General features: G+C 45.2%; 1 protein-coding gene across 6 annotated transcripts in view; it reads right to left on the bottom strand.

Annotated features, from left to right (window-relative positions):
• Positions 1 to 403: 403 nt before the first annotated feature.
• Positions 404 to 17,164, bottom strand: part of PRLR (prolactin receptor) — a 214,370-nt gene continuing 197,609 nt past the window's right edge. For 5 of the 6 annotated variants that reach the window (XM_038743845.1, XM_038743844.1, XM_038743843.1 and 2 more), the window contains 7 exons: positions 15,571 to 15,703; positions 12,941 to 13,110; positions 10,873 to 11,042; positions 9,182 to 9,323; positions 8,047 to 8,146; positions 4,558 to 4,627; positions 404 to 3,727 (listed from right to left, as the gene is read on the bottom strand). In XM_038743845.1, the coding sequence (XP_038599773.1) occupies positions 2,729 to 3,727; positions 4,558 to 4,627; positions 8,047 to 8,146; positions 9,182 to 9,323; positions 10,873 to 11,042; positions 12,941 to 13,110; positions 15,571 to 15,703 (1,784 nt within the window). In that variant the 3' untranslated portion in view covers positions 404 to 2,728. The remainder of the gene's footprint in view (positions 3,728 to 4,557; positions 4,628 to 8,046; positions 8,147 to 9,181; positions 9,324 to 10,872; positions 11,043 to 12,940; positions 13,111 to 15,570; positions 15,704 to 17,164) is intronic. The other variant, XM_038743848.1, reaches the window with a different exon arrangement.

Raw genomic sequence — 17,164 nt, 5'->3', positions numbered from 1 at the left:
GGGGCTGGTTGAAGATTTAGCCTCTAACAGAAGTGGGGGTAAGAATATGCTTCTTTTTTTTTTGCCAAATCAGGAAGCCAATTCACATGGCCTAGTACTTTGAGGACGGGCCTGGGAGTTAGAAGGACCTAGGTTGTAATCCTGGCTCCGTCACTTGCCTGCTGTGTGAACTTGGACAAGTCACTTCACTTCTCTGCACCTCAGTTACCTCATCTATGAAATGAGGATTAAAATTACGAGCTCCATGTGGGACAGGGACTGTGTCCAACTTGATTAACTTGTATCTACCCCAGAACTTATAACAGTGCTTGACACGGAGTAAGCACTTAATATTATTATTACTACTCATCACTATTAATATTATTTCTGGGTCATTCAAAGGGATTAAAAAAAATAAGAAAAAAACCCCTTTGTAACCACTGCTCAGTAGGATCAAACTGTTATTAAGAGGGTGATGATGGGAGTTACGGGTTCTTTTCCTCATACTCACTGACACTATCACTAAGTCATCCTTTCCCTAAGCACAAATAACTCTGAGAACAAGTTAGGCACTTTAGGAAGTTTCAGGGACTCTTTCCAGCCAGGTCGTCTGGCCCCGTCGTTATCGAAAAGCAGCTCCTATCCACTGAGCCACTGCAGCGTAACCTTGCCTTTTAGTTTCTTACAAGCCCCATACACAATTTTGCGTCCATGAGCTGAAGTTCTCTGGTGGGTTGGAAGAATATAGATACTTTCCAAAATACCCAGAGAGAAGTATGCCTTAGGAAAACTGGGGTCTGGTCATTTGTTATTCATTAACCTGACTTAGGCCCCAGCTGTGCTTACGACTGTCTGGAACATCGATAGCATGAATCTTTGCGGGGAGAACAATGTTTTTTTCCTAAATATAATGCCTCACACTCCTCCTCTCTAGAGTACTGTGGGAGGGCCCGGTGATTTAAGATCAGTCTTGAGCAGAAGGAGAAGCGTCCGAAGAGCAGACACTACCAGCAACGCTGCCTGTATGGAAGCAGAGCTGTCCCTCTATGAGGAGAGGGAATTAGGAGTTTCCACTTTGAATAGCTTCCCTAAACTGAGGATCTGGGCCAGTAGGCACCTCTAAGGAATGTTAAACTTGAACTTTGACTCCTGAGCACAAAGCTGTGGCTAACCAAGACATGTTCCCTCCCCAGCACAAACATTTTTTTTTTTTTAATCACGCACACCTTCTTCCTTTTGGAAGTCTGTCAGAAAGATGCTGACTTTGTGTGGCATTTAAAATAAATTCCTCCCTTCCATCTGAGTGGACTCTCCTAGTCAAAGAGAAACTCACCCTCTGAGAGAGGATGTTGGAGGCCAGAGTCCTCAGAACGACTTTAAAGGCACCCAGACTTAAATATGACACCCCCTTCTTCTCCCTGCTCCTGCTTCATCCCCCCACACCAGTAATGGCAGAGCATGGAAGGCTTTGGGGTTTCAGTGATCCAGCTGAAAACGGTGAAAAGTGATTTTTGGTCTGGGGAGAGACAGAGAGAGCACTAAAAACTTGGGATTTTACCAGGACACTGGCGATAAGAATAACTAGCACCCTCTCAACACTACGTCCATGTTAGAAATGTTATTTTAACATCCACTTCCCATCTTTCAGTAAACCTCAGTCTGATTTTGGTATTTTAATCTGGAAATGGCAACTGCGTATACTACTATCTACTTCAGGTACCCTTGCAGCAAAAAAATGCTCCATCTATTGGATACGTAAACAGTGGTACTGGGAAGATAGAAAATAGCTCGTCTCATTCAGTGATAGAAAAATAGTCTTCAAAAATACATTGTTAAGCTTATGGGTTTGTAGTAAAGTAGAATTTGTATTATGTACAGTAAGGCAGTATATCAAATAGCATCCTGCTATGTTAATCACTTAAAAGTGAGCTTGGTTAGATTTTAATTCACCAAGTGAATTCATCATTTTAAATGAAGCAGGAAATCATTTAGCAGGATTCAGAACTTGCTCTAATTATTCACGTTGCACTTCCATATGAAGTGTTCATCATCATCCAAAAAGCTAAAATTTCTAGAGGCTTTTGAACAAAATTAAAATTTAGAAAAATCAGGTCAGTGTTTAGGTTAAGAAAGTTGTTGAGTTCCGGAGCATTGTTTTATATTAACGTTTCAGCGCTATATCTGCAAGGGGTAGGGATTGGCTTAGCAAGACAACAAACTCCTCAGGTTTTCTTGGAATGAATCCATTCTTCTAACTGTTTCTAGTTGGTTAATCCTAATAAAATGAAAGAAGAATGCAAAGTTTAAGGAACTGGTTTAAGGCTTAGGTTTCATGGCACATAGCCTTCGCAGCTCTCTTCTTCCTCCCTTCCTGCCCTAGGCTTGAAACTACCCTGACAACTTCTGTCGCATTCCAAGCCATGAGTCCCTTTTCAAATGTTACAGTTATTGGCAATTTGTTTTTCCCCAAGAAAACTAAGCCATGTACTTTCATTTTATTATACATGTCTTTTAATATCTCTTAACAAAAATGCAATCTACAAATGACAATTAGAAAACAGAATAATTTGTTCTGCAATCAGCTGTTAGAAAGGAGGCAACTGATCGACTATGAAGCGTAAAAAGGTGTGAGCGGAAAATGAGTTTTAGTAGTGTCATTCTAAGCCACATTCTGGAGCGGTCTACGTTTGATTGCATTTAATTGACTCTGTAGGGTTACCTGAAGAATAATCACATTTTAATTCATCGATCAATTAAAGGAGTGCATAAAGCAAGTGGGATCCATATAATCCAACCCACCCATCTGTAGCCTGCAGTCGCTGGGAGCTGTGACGGTGTCTTTGTAGGCTATTTTCTTCTCGGCTTGATTCTGGAGCAGGGGCGGAGAGACTTCCTTAGCAGATTCTTCAAACTCGGGAGTGGTCACCCCTCTGGGATCATGCATCAAAACCAGGATGTTGTCATCCGTGACTCGGGACACCTTCGCGTATTCCTTGCTGGCTTCCAGAGCGGTCAACGTCTCTGCCTGGCCTGGATTCTCTTTCCGTTTCGGGAGCAGCGCCAGGGCACCATCTTTGTTGACTTTGTGAATCTCCACATAATCCGTCGGTTTAGCGGAGCCGAAGAGCGACTTCTCACTCGGCAGCGACCAAGTGGGGTCACGGCCGGGCTGGCTCCGTTCGCCTCTTTTGTCATCGCCGACAGTCTCCAAGGGTTTCGAGTATTTTGAGGGATGCGCCTCTCCTTGTCCCGTGAAAAGGGCCCCCGGGCCCGTTTTAAAAACGTTGCTCAGATTGCGGTAGGAGGATCTTGGGGTGTGGTGGCTGGCCTGCTGGGGCATGGGCCAGGTGGAGGATTTTGACCCCATGGCCTGAAAGTAGGGGGTTTTCCCTTCCAAGTCTAGGCTCTGGGATCCCCAGTACCTGCAGCTTTTAGGTACGGGCTTGCTGGGCTTCTTGTCGTCATGGTCGGGGGGTGGCTGGAGGGTGGGTGGCGGGGGCTGGGGCTCCTCGCACTTCTCGGACAAGAGGGAAGGGCTGTCACAGCTCCCTCGGCCCGAGTCGTTGTCTGTTTCCAGGTGGGCCGGCTTCACGCTAGGGTGCGAGTGACCCTTTTCGGGAGCCGGCATCAGCTGCTGGTCCTCACTGTCATCTACTTCCAAAAACTCTACCAGGAGGTCCTCACAATCTGACGTCTGGGGGAAGCCTTGGCAGCCCAGAGCACTCAGGAGCTCTTCAGACCTCCCCTTCTAATAAAATAATAGACACATGAATTCACCTCACAGCATTGGCTCTCCTTCTTCCCATGCATCTACCCTACTGCTCCCTTCTCCCTCAGTCTGCAGCTTCAGACGATGACCTGGAGTCGGAGGGGCAACTGTTTAGATGCCACAGCTGGAATGTTACCATTAAAGGTGAGGTGGATGGGGTTCCTGCCTACTCTAACTAGGGGGTTTGGATGCCCTGGGTGATGGATGTTGTGGAGGAGATCCAGACCAGCCCCAGAAACACCCTAAACTCAAAGCCAGATTCACAGCTGAAGCCTACATCCACCTGGTGGGCTGCTGTGATCTCTTCCATCTTTAGTTGCCATTTCCCGCCCTAAAAGCCGGCTGGAGGCGTTCCCAAATGGGCCCAGGTTCACCGGTAGATAGCCCAACCTTCAAAGGCCCGTTCCGAGATCCCACCCAGCCCGAGCGAGGGGTCCACCTCTTTCAGATAGATTTTGGCCAAAGGGTAATAACGACCATGTTCGTGGATATTTTAGTACCATTCTCCTGTCGCTTCAGAGGTGACCCAAGTGGGTAGCCTCAAGCTCTACCCCAAAGTTTCGTGAGATCCTTCTTCTGTATTACACAGACATTTTCATTCCTTCTCCAAATAATCACATTTTCCAAATGATCATCTTCCCAGTTACGAATCAAGCACATTCTAACTCCATGGAAATCAGACTTTAGAAGTTTTACTGCCCGGACAAAGCCTAAATTCACGGTTTGTCTTTTCATGGTGTGGTTAATTATTGCAAAAAGGTTAGTGCAAGTTAGTAAATCATTTTCTGTTCTTTCCCCTTGGCACTCACCTCCAGCAGATGTGTGTCAAATCCTTTTATCTTTGGCCCAGGGACAGGTGGCAGGAGGCAAGCTATCATGCTAGAAAAAAACAAAAAACAGCAGAGAATTTGTGAGGCAGATAGTTACTTCCATTCATTCATTCATTCATATTTATTGAGTGCTTACTGTGTGCAGAGCACTGTACTAAGCGCTTGGGAAGTACAAGTCGGCAACATATAGAGACGGTCCCACCCAGCAACGGGCTCACAGTCTCTCTCCTTCTACACAGGATTCTGCCCATTCCCAAAGCTAACGTCAGCTTTACCAGGTGTTTGCCAACTTTTTCTTCCTCCGCTCACCCACTGTCCTATCTCAGTTCTCTGTTAGGACAAAAGAAAAGAGCAGCTCCCAGCTTGTCATGCAGGCTTCATCCTCCCCCCAAAAAGCTGTCCAACACTCTCAAATTCCAGCCTCTCCCTTGGCACTGCAGAAGCTCTCAAAGGCCAGGAGGAAAAGCGGATAGAGTGGGAGGGATTGGGTTATCCCAGGTATCTAGCCCTTAGTTCACCATTGGGTCACTAAATAAATAATGATTTGGGGGCGTGTGGCTTCAGGTTCTCGGACTTCCTCAAAGCTTTCCTGAGGCCTCCTTGGTGCTCTCACCAGCATGAGAAATATTCATTTCCCAGACAAGGCGGCCCCTATCATATTCCCAACTGCTCGTACCATTATATATATATACATATATATATATATATACATATATACACACACACACACACACACACACACACACACAGAGTCTCTCTCTCTCTCTCTCTCTCTCTCTCTCTCTCTCCCTCTCCCTCTCTCTCTCCTTCCCTCCCCCCCATGCCATTATGGACAGCTATACTGGCTTCTGTGATGAAACCCACCTGTGACTGGGGAAATTTAGATGTCACACTAAAAGGTCATGGAATTCACCTATTTTTTCATATTATTATTATTAGTGTTAAGTCCTCACTCGATGCCAAGCACTGTGTTAAGTGCTGGGGTAGATACAAGGTAATCAAATAAGATGATCAGCCCCGCCCTGGATTCAGCATCTGAGGGGGCTCATTGAACAATAACTATAACTTAGACATTCAACAATCCCAATTTAAGAATGTTAAATAAGTAACTAAGTCAGTCTTTGGCTAGGGTAGTCCTCGAGCTCCTTACCTCTTCAGGCAACTTCATTCTTTTCATGATTTCTTTCATTAGCCACTTTGTTTTTTTACATGGTTTTTGTTAAGCGCTTACTATGTGTCAGGCAGTGAACTAAGGACTGGGATAGATACAAGTTGGGCACAGTCTATGTCTCACATGGGTCTCACAGTCTTAATCCCCACTTTACAGATGAGGGAATTGAGGAACAGAGAAATGAAGTGACTTGCCCAAGGTTGCACAGCAGACAAGTGAAGGAGCCAGAATTAGAACCCAGGTCCTTCTGATTTACAGGCCCGTGCTCTATTCACTAGGCCACAGTGAGTCTCAGTTAATTAAAGGCATCTGGTATGCTTATTTTAAGGGATGAGCTATTTGTACATATTTATTACTCTATTCATTTATTCATTTTATTCGTACATATCTATTCTATTTATTTTATTTTGTTAGTATGTTTGGTTTTGTTCTCTGTCTCCCCCTTTTAGACTGTGAGCCCACTGTTGGGTAGGGACTGTCTCTATATGTTGCCAATTTGTACTTCCCAAGCGCTTAGTACAGTGCTCTGCACATAGTAAGCGCTCAATAAATACGATTGATGATGATGATGATGATGATGAGCTAGGACTGAAATTCTGCTGAAGCAGAACAGCAGGGAAGAGGAGAAAGTATTAAGGAGTCAGTGCTCTTCTACTTCCACTTGCCACCCTCCTAACTGACTCTGAACAGTTTCTTGCTCACTCCGAGTGAGACATAGCCCAGAGAAACTGAAAGGGCATTAACCCTGAAAGGTTGCCCAGCAGCCCAGAAGGAAAACCGCTTGGAAGGTAAGATGGGCATGGAGCTGTGTACCCATTAGGGTCTTCCGATTGGCGGGAACAGCTGTCTGAATGCCAACCGCTGACTGGGGAAGGTCTTTGCTTCGCTCCTTGCCCTGTCTGTCAGACTGCAGAGATAAGGGGTTGTTCTGAATCAATCAATCAATCATATTTATTGAGCGCTTACTGTGTGCAGAGCACTGTACTAAGCGCTTGCGAAGTCCAAGTTGGCAACACATAGAGACGGTCCCTACCCAACAGTGGGCTCACAGTCTAGAAGAGCCACACAAAGGGCAGGAACATGGTAGACTAAAGGATGGAAAAGTCTGGAAGGATTTTTGTTAGTAAAATGGGGTAGGTTCAGAGCGGGGATGAGTGACTTGTTTCTCCAAAAAGAATCAGCACTGTCTCTGAATATTAGATATTCACATCCAAGGGCTAAAAATGAATAACCAGAATTTTTGTAGCACTTATGAATGTCCGAATTGCTTTCCTATCAATGATCTCATTTTGTCCTCCAAATGTCCATGAGAGTTAAGGGGAGTCAGGTATTCATATCCCCATTCTACAGGTAAAGGAACTGAGGCCCAAGGGGTTAAGTTTCGTATCCAAAGTCACGCACGAGGCTAGTGGCAGAGCTAGGACTGGAAAGCTTGGGTGTCCTGATTTTGGGGCCTTTGCTCTTTCCACTACCTACGCCAAATCTACACAGGATAAGCCTTCCAAAAGGAATTTTCATCCAGACACTGCTCTTAAAAATACACTCTTCTCCTGGGAAGACCTCTCCATAATGAAAATGCTAAATCCCGACAGAAGAAACCCATTCAGTCAATTCAGGACCTAGGTATTCAGGCCTCTTGCTGCTTTGATTAATCTCCTAAAGTCTGCATTCCTTTTGACTATTTCTCTAGTTGTAGTGTCTGCATAGGGTGCTTAGGAAGAGGCAGGGGAAGAGGATAAAATTCGGATCAGTCTTCTATGCTACTCAGCAACTCCAATAAGAATGTTTTATTTGGGAGAGGGTTAAAAGGAACTAGGTTTAGTCATTCATCTTGAATGATCTACATTCTCTTTGCCACCATTCAGTCAACTGTATTTTTCAATGTCGTATTTATTGAGCACTTACTGTATGCAGAGCATTTTACTAAGCTCTTGGGAGAGTAAACTGTAAAAGAGTTGATAGTGTGGCTCAATGGAAAGAGCACGGGCTTGAGAGTCAGAGGTCATGGGTTCAAATCCCGGCTCCACCAATTGTCAGCTGTGTGACTTTGGGTAAGTCACTTAACTTATCTGTGCCTCAGTTACCTTATCTGTAAAATGGGGATGAAGACTGTGAGCCCCACATGGGACAAACTGATCACCTTGTATCCTCCCCAGTGCTTAGAACAGTGCTTTGCACATAGTAAACACTTAACAAATGCCATTATTATTATTATTATTAGACACCTTTCCTGTCCACAGTGAGCTTATATTGAGCCCATTTTCCAAGATTTGGATCAAACTTTTACGCAGTCTCACCTGTAGCCTTTCAGAGCCATTGTCCAGATCATGATCAAACAAATGACAGATGATAAAACAGCCACAAAAATCCACACTGTCATATCTTTCACTTGGAAGTCTAAAGACAAAGAGCAACACATATTTAAATCACATTCCAAAAAGCCCCAAAGATAGAGGAGTTTCTAGATGCTAGAAATAATTTTTTCCTCATTAACAGTGTCCCACAAAAGGTGCTGGATGGACAATATCTACCAAACTTTCCCCTAAATGGGATCCCCCAAAACAATGGGCTCTATTTAGGGAAAAGGAGCGGAAGGAGGCCCAATTTAATTTAACCAAACATATTTGAGCAGAATCAATGACCTTCACTTCAGGTGGGAATGAGTTCAATTAGGAAGCGCTACTGGCATTCAGATCTCTTGAGACAATGGCCAAGGAAACGGACACACCAATGACACTACTTGAGGTAATGTCAACTCAAGGGGGAATCCACAGATAGTAATGGTTGGAATGGTTGGAAGCACCAATAGGGCCTGGGTTTGTGGGAGATGCAGAATTAACATTCCCTATCGCTTATTCCTATCTCTTATCCCTATCTTTTATCTTTTTGCTCCCTCTGCAGTGCCTGGGAGAACATGCTACCAGCTCCAAAGGCTGTTGTCACTCAGTTCCCCAGTGGATTCCCCACTCCGACACCTGATTAAATCCCCCCGCTCTGCATGCCACCCATTCCAGTTTCTCGACTCAGGTAGTTCCTCCCCAACTTCCTCCTCTCCCCGGGGATCTAGTGGAAATTTCTGTCATCTGCCACAAACTTGGTGGCAACACAGAACCCGGGGAAACCTATCCTTTTCTCTTTTCAGGATGACAGCATTAAGAATTCTGAGGAGTTCAGAGTCAGGTCTTTAAAAACGGAAATCCACTGATAGGGGCTCCTGGTGCGGAGGCATGATCTTGCTTGGGTCTTGCCACTCATTCCACAAGGAGAGGGGTCTCACCAGGAAGACTAGGCCCAAGGTCCAAAGGCTGAACTAACAGGACCACTGTTTCTGCAGTCCCTTTCTCAGGCTCAAATGACAGCAGTCCCCACACCTTCCCCTCCCCTGAACTCAGTGTATTATGTAAGAATAGCAGGAGCCTCTCAGTCACTTACCATCCGGCACCCAGATGGAACTTGGCAGGCTCCACTGACTCCAGAATCCATGGTCCGGTTTGCAGCGAACTTCAACAAGGTATTTCTGTCCTGGATTAAAACTGAATACCTTAAAATCTTTCTGTTTTCCAGCAAAATGATTCTGGAATGGAACATGGAGCAAAGAAGTTGTTTCTGCCTTTTGCTCACGATGCAGTAGCCACTGATGGCAGTCAAGAATACTGGACATGAGTTTGACCGTTCTCACCCACCACCCCCAGTACTGGACAGGGGACAGACTGATATAAAACCACAAATGACCACCCTAGGTAGGAAGAAGTAGAGATTCATTACCATCTGAGTAGTCAGACGCAACAGTCAGTCTCAGTACGAGCCAGATGCTCTAGCTATTAGTGATGGTATTTTTTAAGCGCTTACTATGTGCCAGGCACTGTACTAACAGCTGGGGTGGACACAAGCAAATAGAGTTGGACTGTGGGGCTCGCAAACTCGATCGCCATTTTACAGATGAGGTAACTGAGGCACAGAGAAGTGAAGTGACTCTCCCCAGGTGACACAGCAGACAAGTGGTGGAGCCGGGATTATACCACCTTACCCTGAAATCGATATCCAAGTTTTCCTTTACTTATAAGCAGGAAATCAAATATTTCAATACCTGAGGGCTAATTGAATAATGGAACTGGTATTAGTTGGTTTGGGGCAGTGATTGGTTGCCCTTTGGGGCTGTGTTTAGGACACCCTGTAGTGGACTAAAAGAGGTGATAGAGAAAGCAGTAAGGAGAGTTGGGTAGGGAACTTCATTCAATCGTATTTATAGAGAGCCTACTATGTGCAAAGCACTGTACTGAGTACTTGGGAGAGTACAGTATAACAGTAAACAGACACATTCCCTGCCCCAAACGAGCTTACAGTCTAGAGGGATGACTTACGAAGTTAGGTCTAAGTGGCCCATGAGTGGAGTTAAGAAATGCCTGTGGAAAAGCAGATCAGATTCTTTTTCTTCTTCTTAATAATAATAATATTTGGAAAATACTTACTATGTGCCAAGAAATGTATTAAGCCCTTGGGTAGATACAAGATAATCAGGTTCCACATAGGGCTGATAGTATAAATAAGAAGGAGAACAGGTATTCAAGACCCATTTTGGCAGATGAGGAAACTGAGGCCCAGAGAAGTGAAGTGACTTGTCCAAGGTCACACAAAAAGTACGCGGCAGAGCCGGGATTGGAACCCAGATCCTCTTTCTCCCAGGCCTGTGCTCTTTCCACTAGGCCATGTTGCTTCTCTTGAGACTGTGAGCCCACTGTTGGGTAGGGACCGTCTCTATATGTTGCCAACTTGTACTTCCCAAGGGCTTAGTACAGTGCTCTGCACACAGGAAGCGCTCAATAAATACGATTGATTGATTGATTGACTGCTGCTTCTCTGAATCTCAACAGTAATTAGTTAATCAGTGGTATTTACTGGGCATTCACTGTCTTCAGAGAAGTGTACCAAGCGCTTGGGAGAGTACACTATGATAGAGTAGGTAGACATGATCCCTGGCCACCAGGCATTTACAGAATATAAGACCCAGCTGACTGTGGTCTTGACCACCATCCCAACTGCCCGATGTTGGAGGCAAGAGTACCCAGCTCAGATGGCGCCCTGGTGCTAAAAGACTTGGAAAAAAAAATGGTGCTATCACTCACCTCCCATTCAACCCCTTTCTCCGGTTTGAGTCGCAGATCGTACAAAAGGGTGACCCAACCGATCCTTACATCGGCCAGGTTGGGTGGGGACCATTTCACCCAAAGATATGGTTTCCCATCTTTTGTATGCTTAAGTTCCAGGGTCAGGTTCACAGGAGGGTCTGGCTTAACTGGAGACACAAAAGAGGAGAGGCTGAGATTTGATTCCATCCTTCAGTCCCTTATAGCCATGGGACCACACCTCTTCCTCCCCATACTGTCCTCCCCGCAAGAGAAGAGTGTCTTTTGGAGGTAGGGATGTGTGTCCCGATTGCCTTCAAGAATAAACGGGTATGATAGGCTACAGTAGAAAGCGAATGACACAAACCAACTGGGACGGAGGTTGTTTCTGAGAATCAGAACTTCAGAGAGCCCAACCCAATTTGGTCAGATTATTTTAAGGAGAGCAGCAAATTTTGCATTTGCTTGTCCAAGCTTCTCATTCAGTCACTCCAAGGTTTAACAGTTTCCCGTCATAAATGATAGGTGAGCCTCGGTCCAGTCATGAAGACTTCGGGACTGAGAACCTATTTACTGAGCACCTACTATGTGCAGAGCACTATAATAAGTGTCTGGGAGAAACCTATGGAAGTAAAACTCACAGTTCCTGGCCCGCAGGAACGTACAACCTGATGGGGGAGGCAGGCAAGCATGACTTATTGTTCAAACAGCGGTTGCAGAAGGAAGAACAAAGATACAACTTTTAGGAACAAGACTGAAAAAAGATAAATAATTAAATTACTCGATATATGCATGCTAAAGGCAGTTTTGGGGGTGACATGTCCTGGGAGTGGGGGTTTCAGGGAGGAAGTGGGATTTTAAAAGGTCTTTGAAGATGGGGAGGAATGTGGAATGCCAGAACTGAAGAGGTGGGTTGGGGGCTTAGATAAATAGACAGTTTATTTAAGCAGTCTTTGAATACAGTTTTCCACTTCTGTCACTGCTAGAGAGTCGTAAGTAATTTCATAGATATACAAAATACACACGGCAGTTAAACAGCCTCTTATATATTCCACTTCTAGGTCTGATCGGAAGCAGGAATTGAAGAGAAAACCGACAATACTGGAAAGCAAAGTCGCAGCAGAAACCAGAGAGAGAAATGTTAAAGAAGGTCATGAGGGAAAAGGGAAGCTGTTTCAGAATGAGGAGAATGGCCCAGGAAACCAAACAGGTGGTGGCAAGCCTCAGGGGTGAATTCACAAGGGAAGATAAGTGAAATGGGAGAAGGCGCAAAAGGATTTTCTGCTTTTTCAACCATATGCCACTCCACTCTTAGACCTTACTATCTTACCCAGCTTTTCTGCCTCTGAGATAGCAGTACACTGTGACCAGACTCAGGCTGAAAGGGAATTGATTCAGAACAGTCTCCAGCCAGACAAAGGTCATTTGGGGATTTTATGCCCTCTCATCCTCCCAACTTCTCTTTCTCCCTCTCCCCAACCCTCCCTCTCTGCCTACTTACTGTCTGTTGACTGGGCTTCTCAAATCTCTGAGGATTTGCCCACCCTAGGCTTCCACCTGCCTTAACATGTTCCAGGCGAGACAGATCCCAGTAAACAGGAGGCTCATTTCCAGGTGGAAAAGGTCTAATAATTCATGGGTGGTTGACTGGATATCATCTTGTTAGTCTTATGAGCACATTCTCTAATGCCCCAGTTGGAAGAATGGTCTGGGATGATGCCAAAGTCAGCTCTTTGGGGCTATTAGCTGGTCTTTAATGAGCACCAAAGTCACAGATACAACTCCAGAGAAAGCAGTGACTAGGAAATGGAGCCTAGCATTGGGGTAGACAGCTTCTGAATTCCAGTCCCGACTCTACCAGTGCACTGCTGTGACACTGGACAAACCAAGATTCCCATTTCACAATGCTGACCCATACAAAATAAAAGAGGGGAAAGCACACAGCTGAGAAATAGCACACAGGTGTTCTGGTTTTGTTATTTGTGGATCTACAAAAAGACGCGGGAATCCTCAATCATTTTTGGTCTCCTTTCATTTTGTTACGTTAAAAGAAAATGATTTTTCTTACGTATGTATGCCACATCCACGTAATACGTGTCAGAGATATTACTTCCCAGCTGGTTGGTTGCATTGACGAAAATGCTGTAAATTTTCCACATGGTGGTGTGGGCCTTATTGAAGTAACAGGAGTTGGGGCCTCCGGTTTTGTAGTCTGGGCATTCATAGATGACTTCGCTTCTGAAATGAAGGAAAGATGGATAAAGTAGATAATAATAATAATAATAATAATAATAATGGCATTTATTAAGTGCTTACTATGTGCAAAACACTGTTCTAAGTGCTGGGGAGGTTACAAGGTGATCAGGTTGTCCCACAGGGGGCTGGCTCACAGTCAATCCTCATTTTACAGATGAGGTAACTCGGGTGCAGAGAAGTTAAGTGACTTGCCCAAAGTCACACAGCTGACAATAGGCAGAGCCCACTTTTCTATTTTAGCTAGTATGGGTGGCTCTGGGGAATGCTGACCCTGGGGAGTGAGTTGTCTAAAAGCAAGAGCCAGAGCGAGGATAAGGCCAGCTGCTGCCTTGATGACAGGCATTATGAGAGCTGAACAAGTCTCTGCTTTAATGCTCTGATCATGTTTGTCCCCTTTTCCCCTTCCTCCCTTTCTCTCAGTGCCACCCCACTGGAAAACAATGCACACAGCAGGAGGGGTTGCTCCTAAGAAGCAAGCTCTCCTCCCTCCTCCAACCTTGCATGTGTGCCCTCTCCCTGATGGAGAGTCAACCTCGGTCCTCTGTGGCTGCCAACATTGACTGCATCATCCCCCCAGCTGAGGGCTGGTACAAGAGAAAGGGGCCAAAGCCTCCTCGTGTTCCCCGCGGCTTTGAGTGCAATCTTTTCTCCTCTATCCTCTCCCTGCTGGAGACTTCCTGCCCTTTCCCTATCACTTCCAGGGATCCCAACGGTGGCGTTTGCCATTTCTGCCACTTCCTTAGCATGGCAGCCTGGTGCCCATGTGGACCGTGTTGTGGAATCTGTGCCCGGGAGCAGCATGGATAGCTTTGGGGGAAGAGGGGCTGATTTGGAGAAAAACAGATGGCTCCGTTCCTCCCTGGGAAATGCCCTGATCTTGCCCAGTTGGAACTCCCCATCTAGATTTTCAAGGTTCTGAGACATGCGGCATTTCAGTTACCAACTCTTTCCACTGCTAATTGTTCCATTAATGGTATGTGCTGTGAATGAGGAAGGGGCTGTTACAGCCTTAAATCAGACAACCCCAGAAAAAAAGACGTTTAAAAATCTTCTCAAAGGCTCAAAATAGCACAAAAAGGAAGTCACCCCTAGAGTTTTCATTTGAAGTTAAATGGTAATGAAGCTATTACCAGTGGGAAAAAGTCTAACGTTACATTAGTTAATGCTATTGGGAAACAAACTTAGGTGAAAGGATTTTAGGGACTTATTTCCAGGTCCAGATTCCACATTTGGGTGTTCAGCTGGATCCAAAGGTGCAGATACATCGTACAGGGACCCGATTTTAAGCAGTTCAGTACCAACAGCGATAACTGAACGTGTATGTGAATGCCGATATCCTTCCTTACACTAGATCAATATGGAACCTGCATAGACCGGTATTGGTTTCTAACTCTGGAGAAAGAATGCCTTTGCCTTTCCACTCTATCGAACTTTCCATCATGTAGGCTTCTTGTTGCCACTGCCAAAGGGTAACTCCACTTTCGAAGTGTTCAGTCTCAGTATATAAGCCAGCCGGAAGAAAGAAATCCTTATGATCCTTTCATTTATTCTTTTGCCACGGCAGATGAAACAGTTTGGCAAATTGAAAACATCAGGGTTGCCACAGGTACTTTTATTCTCTTTGTGAAGAGATTCAATAACAACAGCGGCATCAAAATGCACTGAGTATTGTGTATGGAGCACCCTAGTAGGAGAGTTATACAGGGACTCAAGACTGTAGGCTCGTTGTGGGCAGGGAATGTGTCTGTTAATTTGTACACTGTAATAATAATAATTATGGTCTTTGTTAATTGCTTACTATGTGCCAGACACTGTACTAAGCGCTGGAGTGGACACATGCAAATCGGGCTGGACAGAGTCTCCCAGATCTCACAGTCTTCATCACCATTTTACAGATAAGGCAACTGAGGCATAGAAAAGTGGCTTTCCCAAGGCCTCGGAGCACACAAGTGGCAGAGCTGGGATTGTATTCTCCCAAGTACTTTGTACAGTGCTCTGCACACAGTAAGTGCTTAATAAATACAACTGAGGGAAGACAAGTAACAGTCGCTGCCGTCAAGTAACCGACAATTGAATTCAGCTTCTTAATGGAGCTGAATGAGGGTCTTGATCTTAATAGAAAATTCTGAAACGATGGATGGGGTAGTCGCTTAGTGACATTATGACTGTGTTCAATAAAAAAAATGACCCCTGGAGGGACATAGCCCCTCCTTGCAACTCCAGAGACATTACTAAATGGGTGTCACACACTCTGTTTGTGTGTATGTGTGTGTGCCTTTGGGACAAGGACATTCTTCATCCCTCTGAGTGGAGCAAGTGTGAGTTCTCTGAATGGTGAGAAATCTAGGTCAGGAAATACCATCACCCATGTCATCTCTGCAGCTGGGATGATGAGACACAGGTAGACACAGAGTAGAATCACAAGGCAATGGAGCTTTTTACCCTTCTTTATTGTAGAACAGAGTGTAGTTGGTGGGAAGTCCTCCATCCGATCCTGGCTTCCACCAGCAAGTGAATGTTTCCTTGTTTGGAGTTCGACACTTATCTACCTGAGGCTTGCCAGGCGGAGATAGCCCTAAGGAAAGTCATAAATCGCCCCGGGTCATTATCTCATCCCATTTGACTCTTGGTGAAGTCTGTTATACAAGCTGAGGGGTGACTGGGGGTTCAGGCCTGAATCCAAGGATGTGACTCTGGGGGACTAAGGGGAATAAGAAAGGGGCATCTGGGTGATCCATGCGAGCACCAGGAAAACCCCTGACCCCTGACCTTGGCTGCTCTTTCATTCACTAATGCCCTTAGTATTGCAGGTGAGGAGGAGCCAGGGAGTGGTGAGTTTTCAGTATCCCACTTTCTCCATTCTCTCAACAAAGTAGGGGAGCCATTATTTACCATCTGCGGAGCAAAGCACTCTGTGCCATGGGAGGTGACTAAAGCAGGTGCTGGGAAGCTTAGGCCCTGATGGTGGGAAGGGAGAGGTAAGGTTGGGCATATACTAGCGAGGGACACAGCACAGGATCCCCGTCAGCCCTGACTGTCCCACACACTCACTGCTCAGGTATGGGAAGCCATGAAATAATAATAATAATAATAATGATGGTATTTGTTAAGCGCTTACTATGTATGATGCACTGCTCTAAGCCCTGGGAAGTACCTTTGGGCTCACACTCGTTCCTGGAAGTCTATATTTCATCTAGATTCCCAGCTCTAGGAGAACCTGCTCTGGAAGAGTTGGACAGGATGACTAGTAGGAGTAGTAGCAGTAATAGTAGCAGCATTTATTAAGCGCTTACTGTGTGCCGAGCACTATATGAAGCACTGGGAGAGAGTACACAGGATAGAATTAGACACGGTCCCTGGCACTTGGGAGGGCTCAAGATCTATGCCACTGAGGAATTTGGATCCTCCGTTATGGGTTTTGGGGAGTTAATAATAACGATGATAATTATAATGCTTAGAATTTGTAAGGTAGTTTAACTTTCTAAAACACATCGATGCTCTCATCCTCTTCTAAGTATCTCTCTCACAGGTGGGGGGAAGCAGATATTATTATACCCATTTTATGGATGAGGTGACTAAGGTTCTAAGAGAAGAAGCAACTTTTTTGAAGTCACACAGCAGGTCACTGAAAAGCTGGCTCTGGAACCCAAGCCTCCTAATTCCCAGACCTGCCTTCTTTCCACCGTACCACACTGGACCAAGCGTCATGAAGCCTTGACAAATCTGTTCAGGAGGAAGTAGTCAACTCTCAATCATTCAGGGACTTTGTCCAGTTTTGGGGTAATGCAGATCGCATGGTTCTCCTCTTTCCTTTGCTCCACACCTTACTCTCATTTACTGTGTCTAACCCCTTCAAAAGACAATGGAGGTGAAAAGGGGTTTGGAAAACAAATCCAGACAATGCTCACTGGATTACAACTCTTGAAAAGAGTGGCTGGGGAGAAGGCTGAAGCCAGTGGTGAAAATGAACATTTTGGGTTATCTGCAGATTTCATTTATCCCTCCTTAGTTTAGGATATGGAGGGTCGATGACATG

This window comes from Tachyglossus aculeatus, chromosome 3, assembly GCF_015852505.1.
Source record: "Tachyglossus aculeatus isolate mTacAcu1 chromosome 3, mTacAcu1.pri, whole genome shotgun sequence".
Lineage (NCBI taxonomy): Eukaryota > Metazoa > Chordata > Mammalia > Monotremata > Tachyglossidae > Tachyglossus > Tachyglossus aculeatus.
Note: the sequence above shows the minus strand (reverse complement) of the source record. Positions and strands in the feature narration are given on the sequence as shown.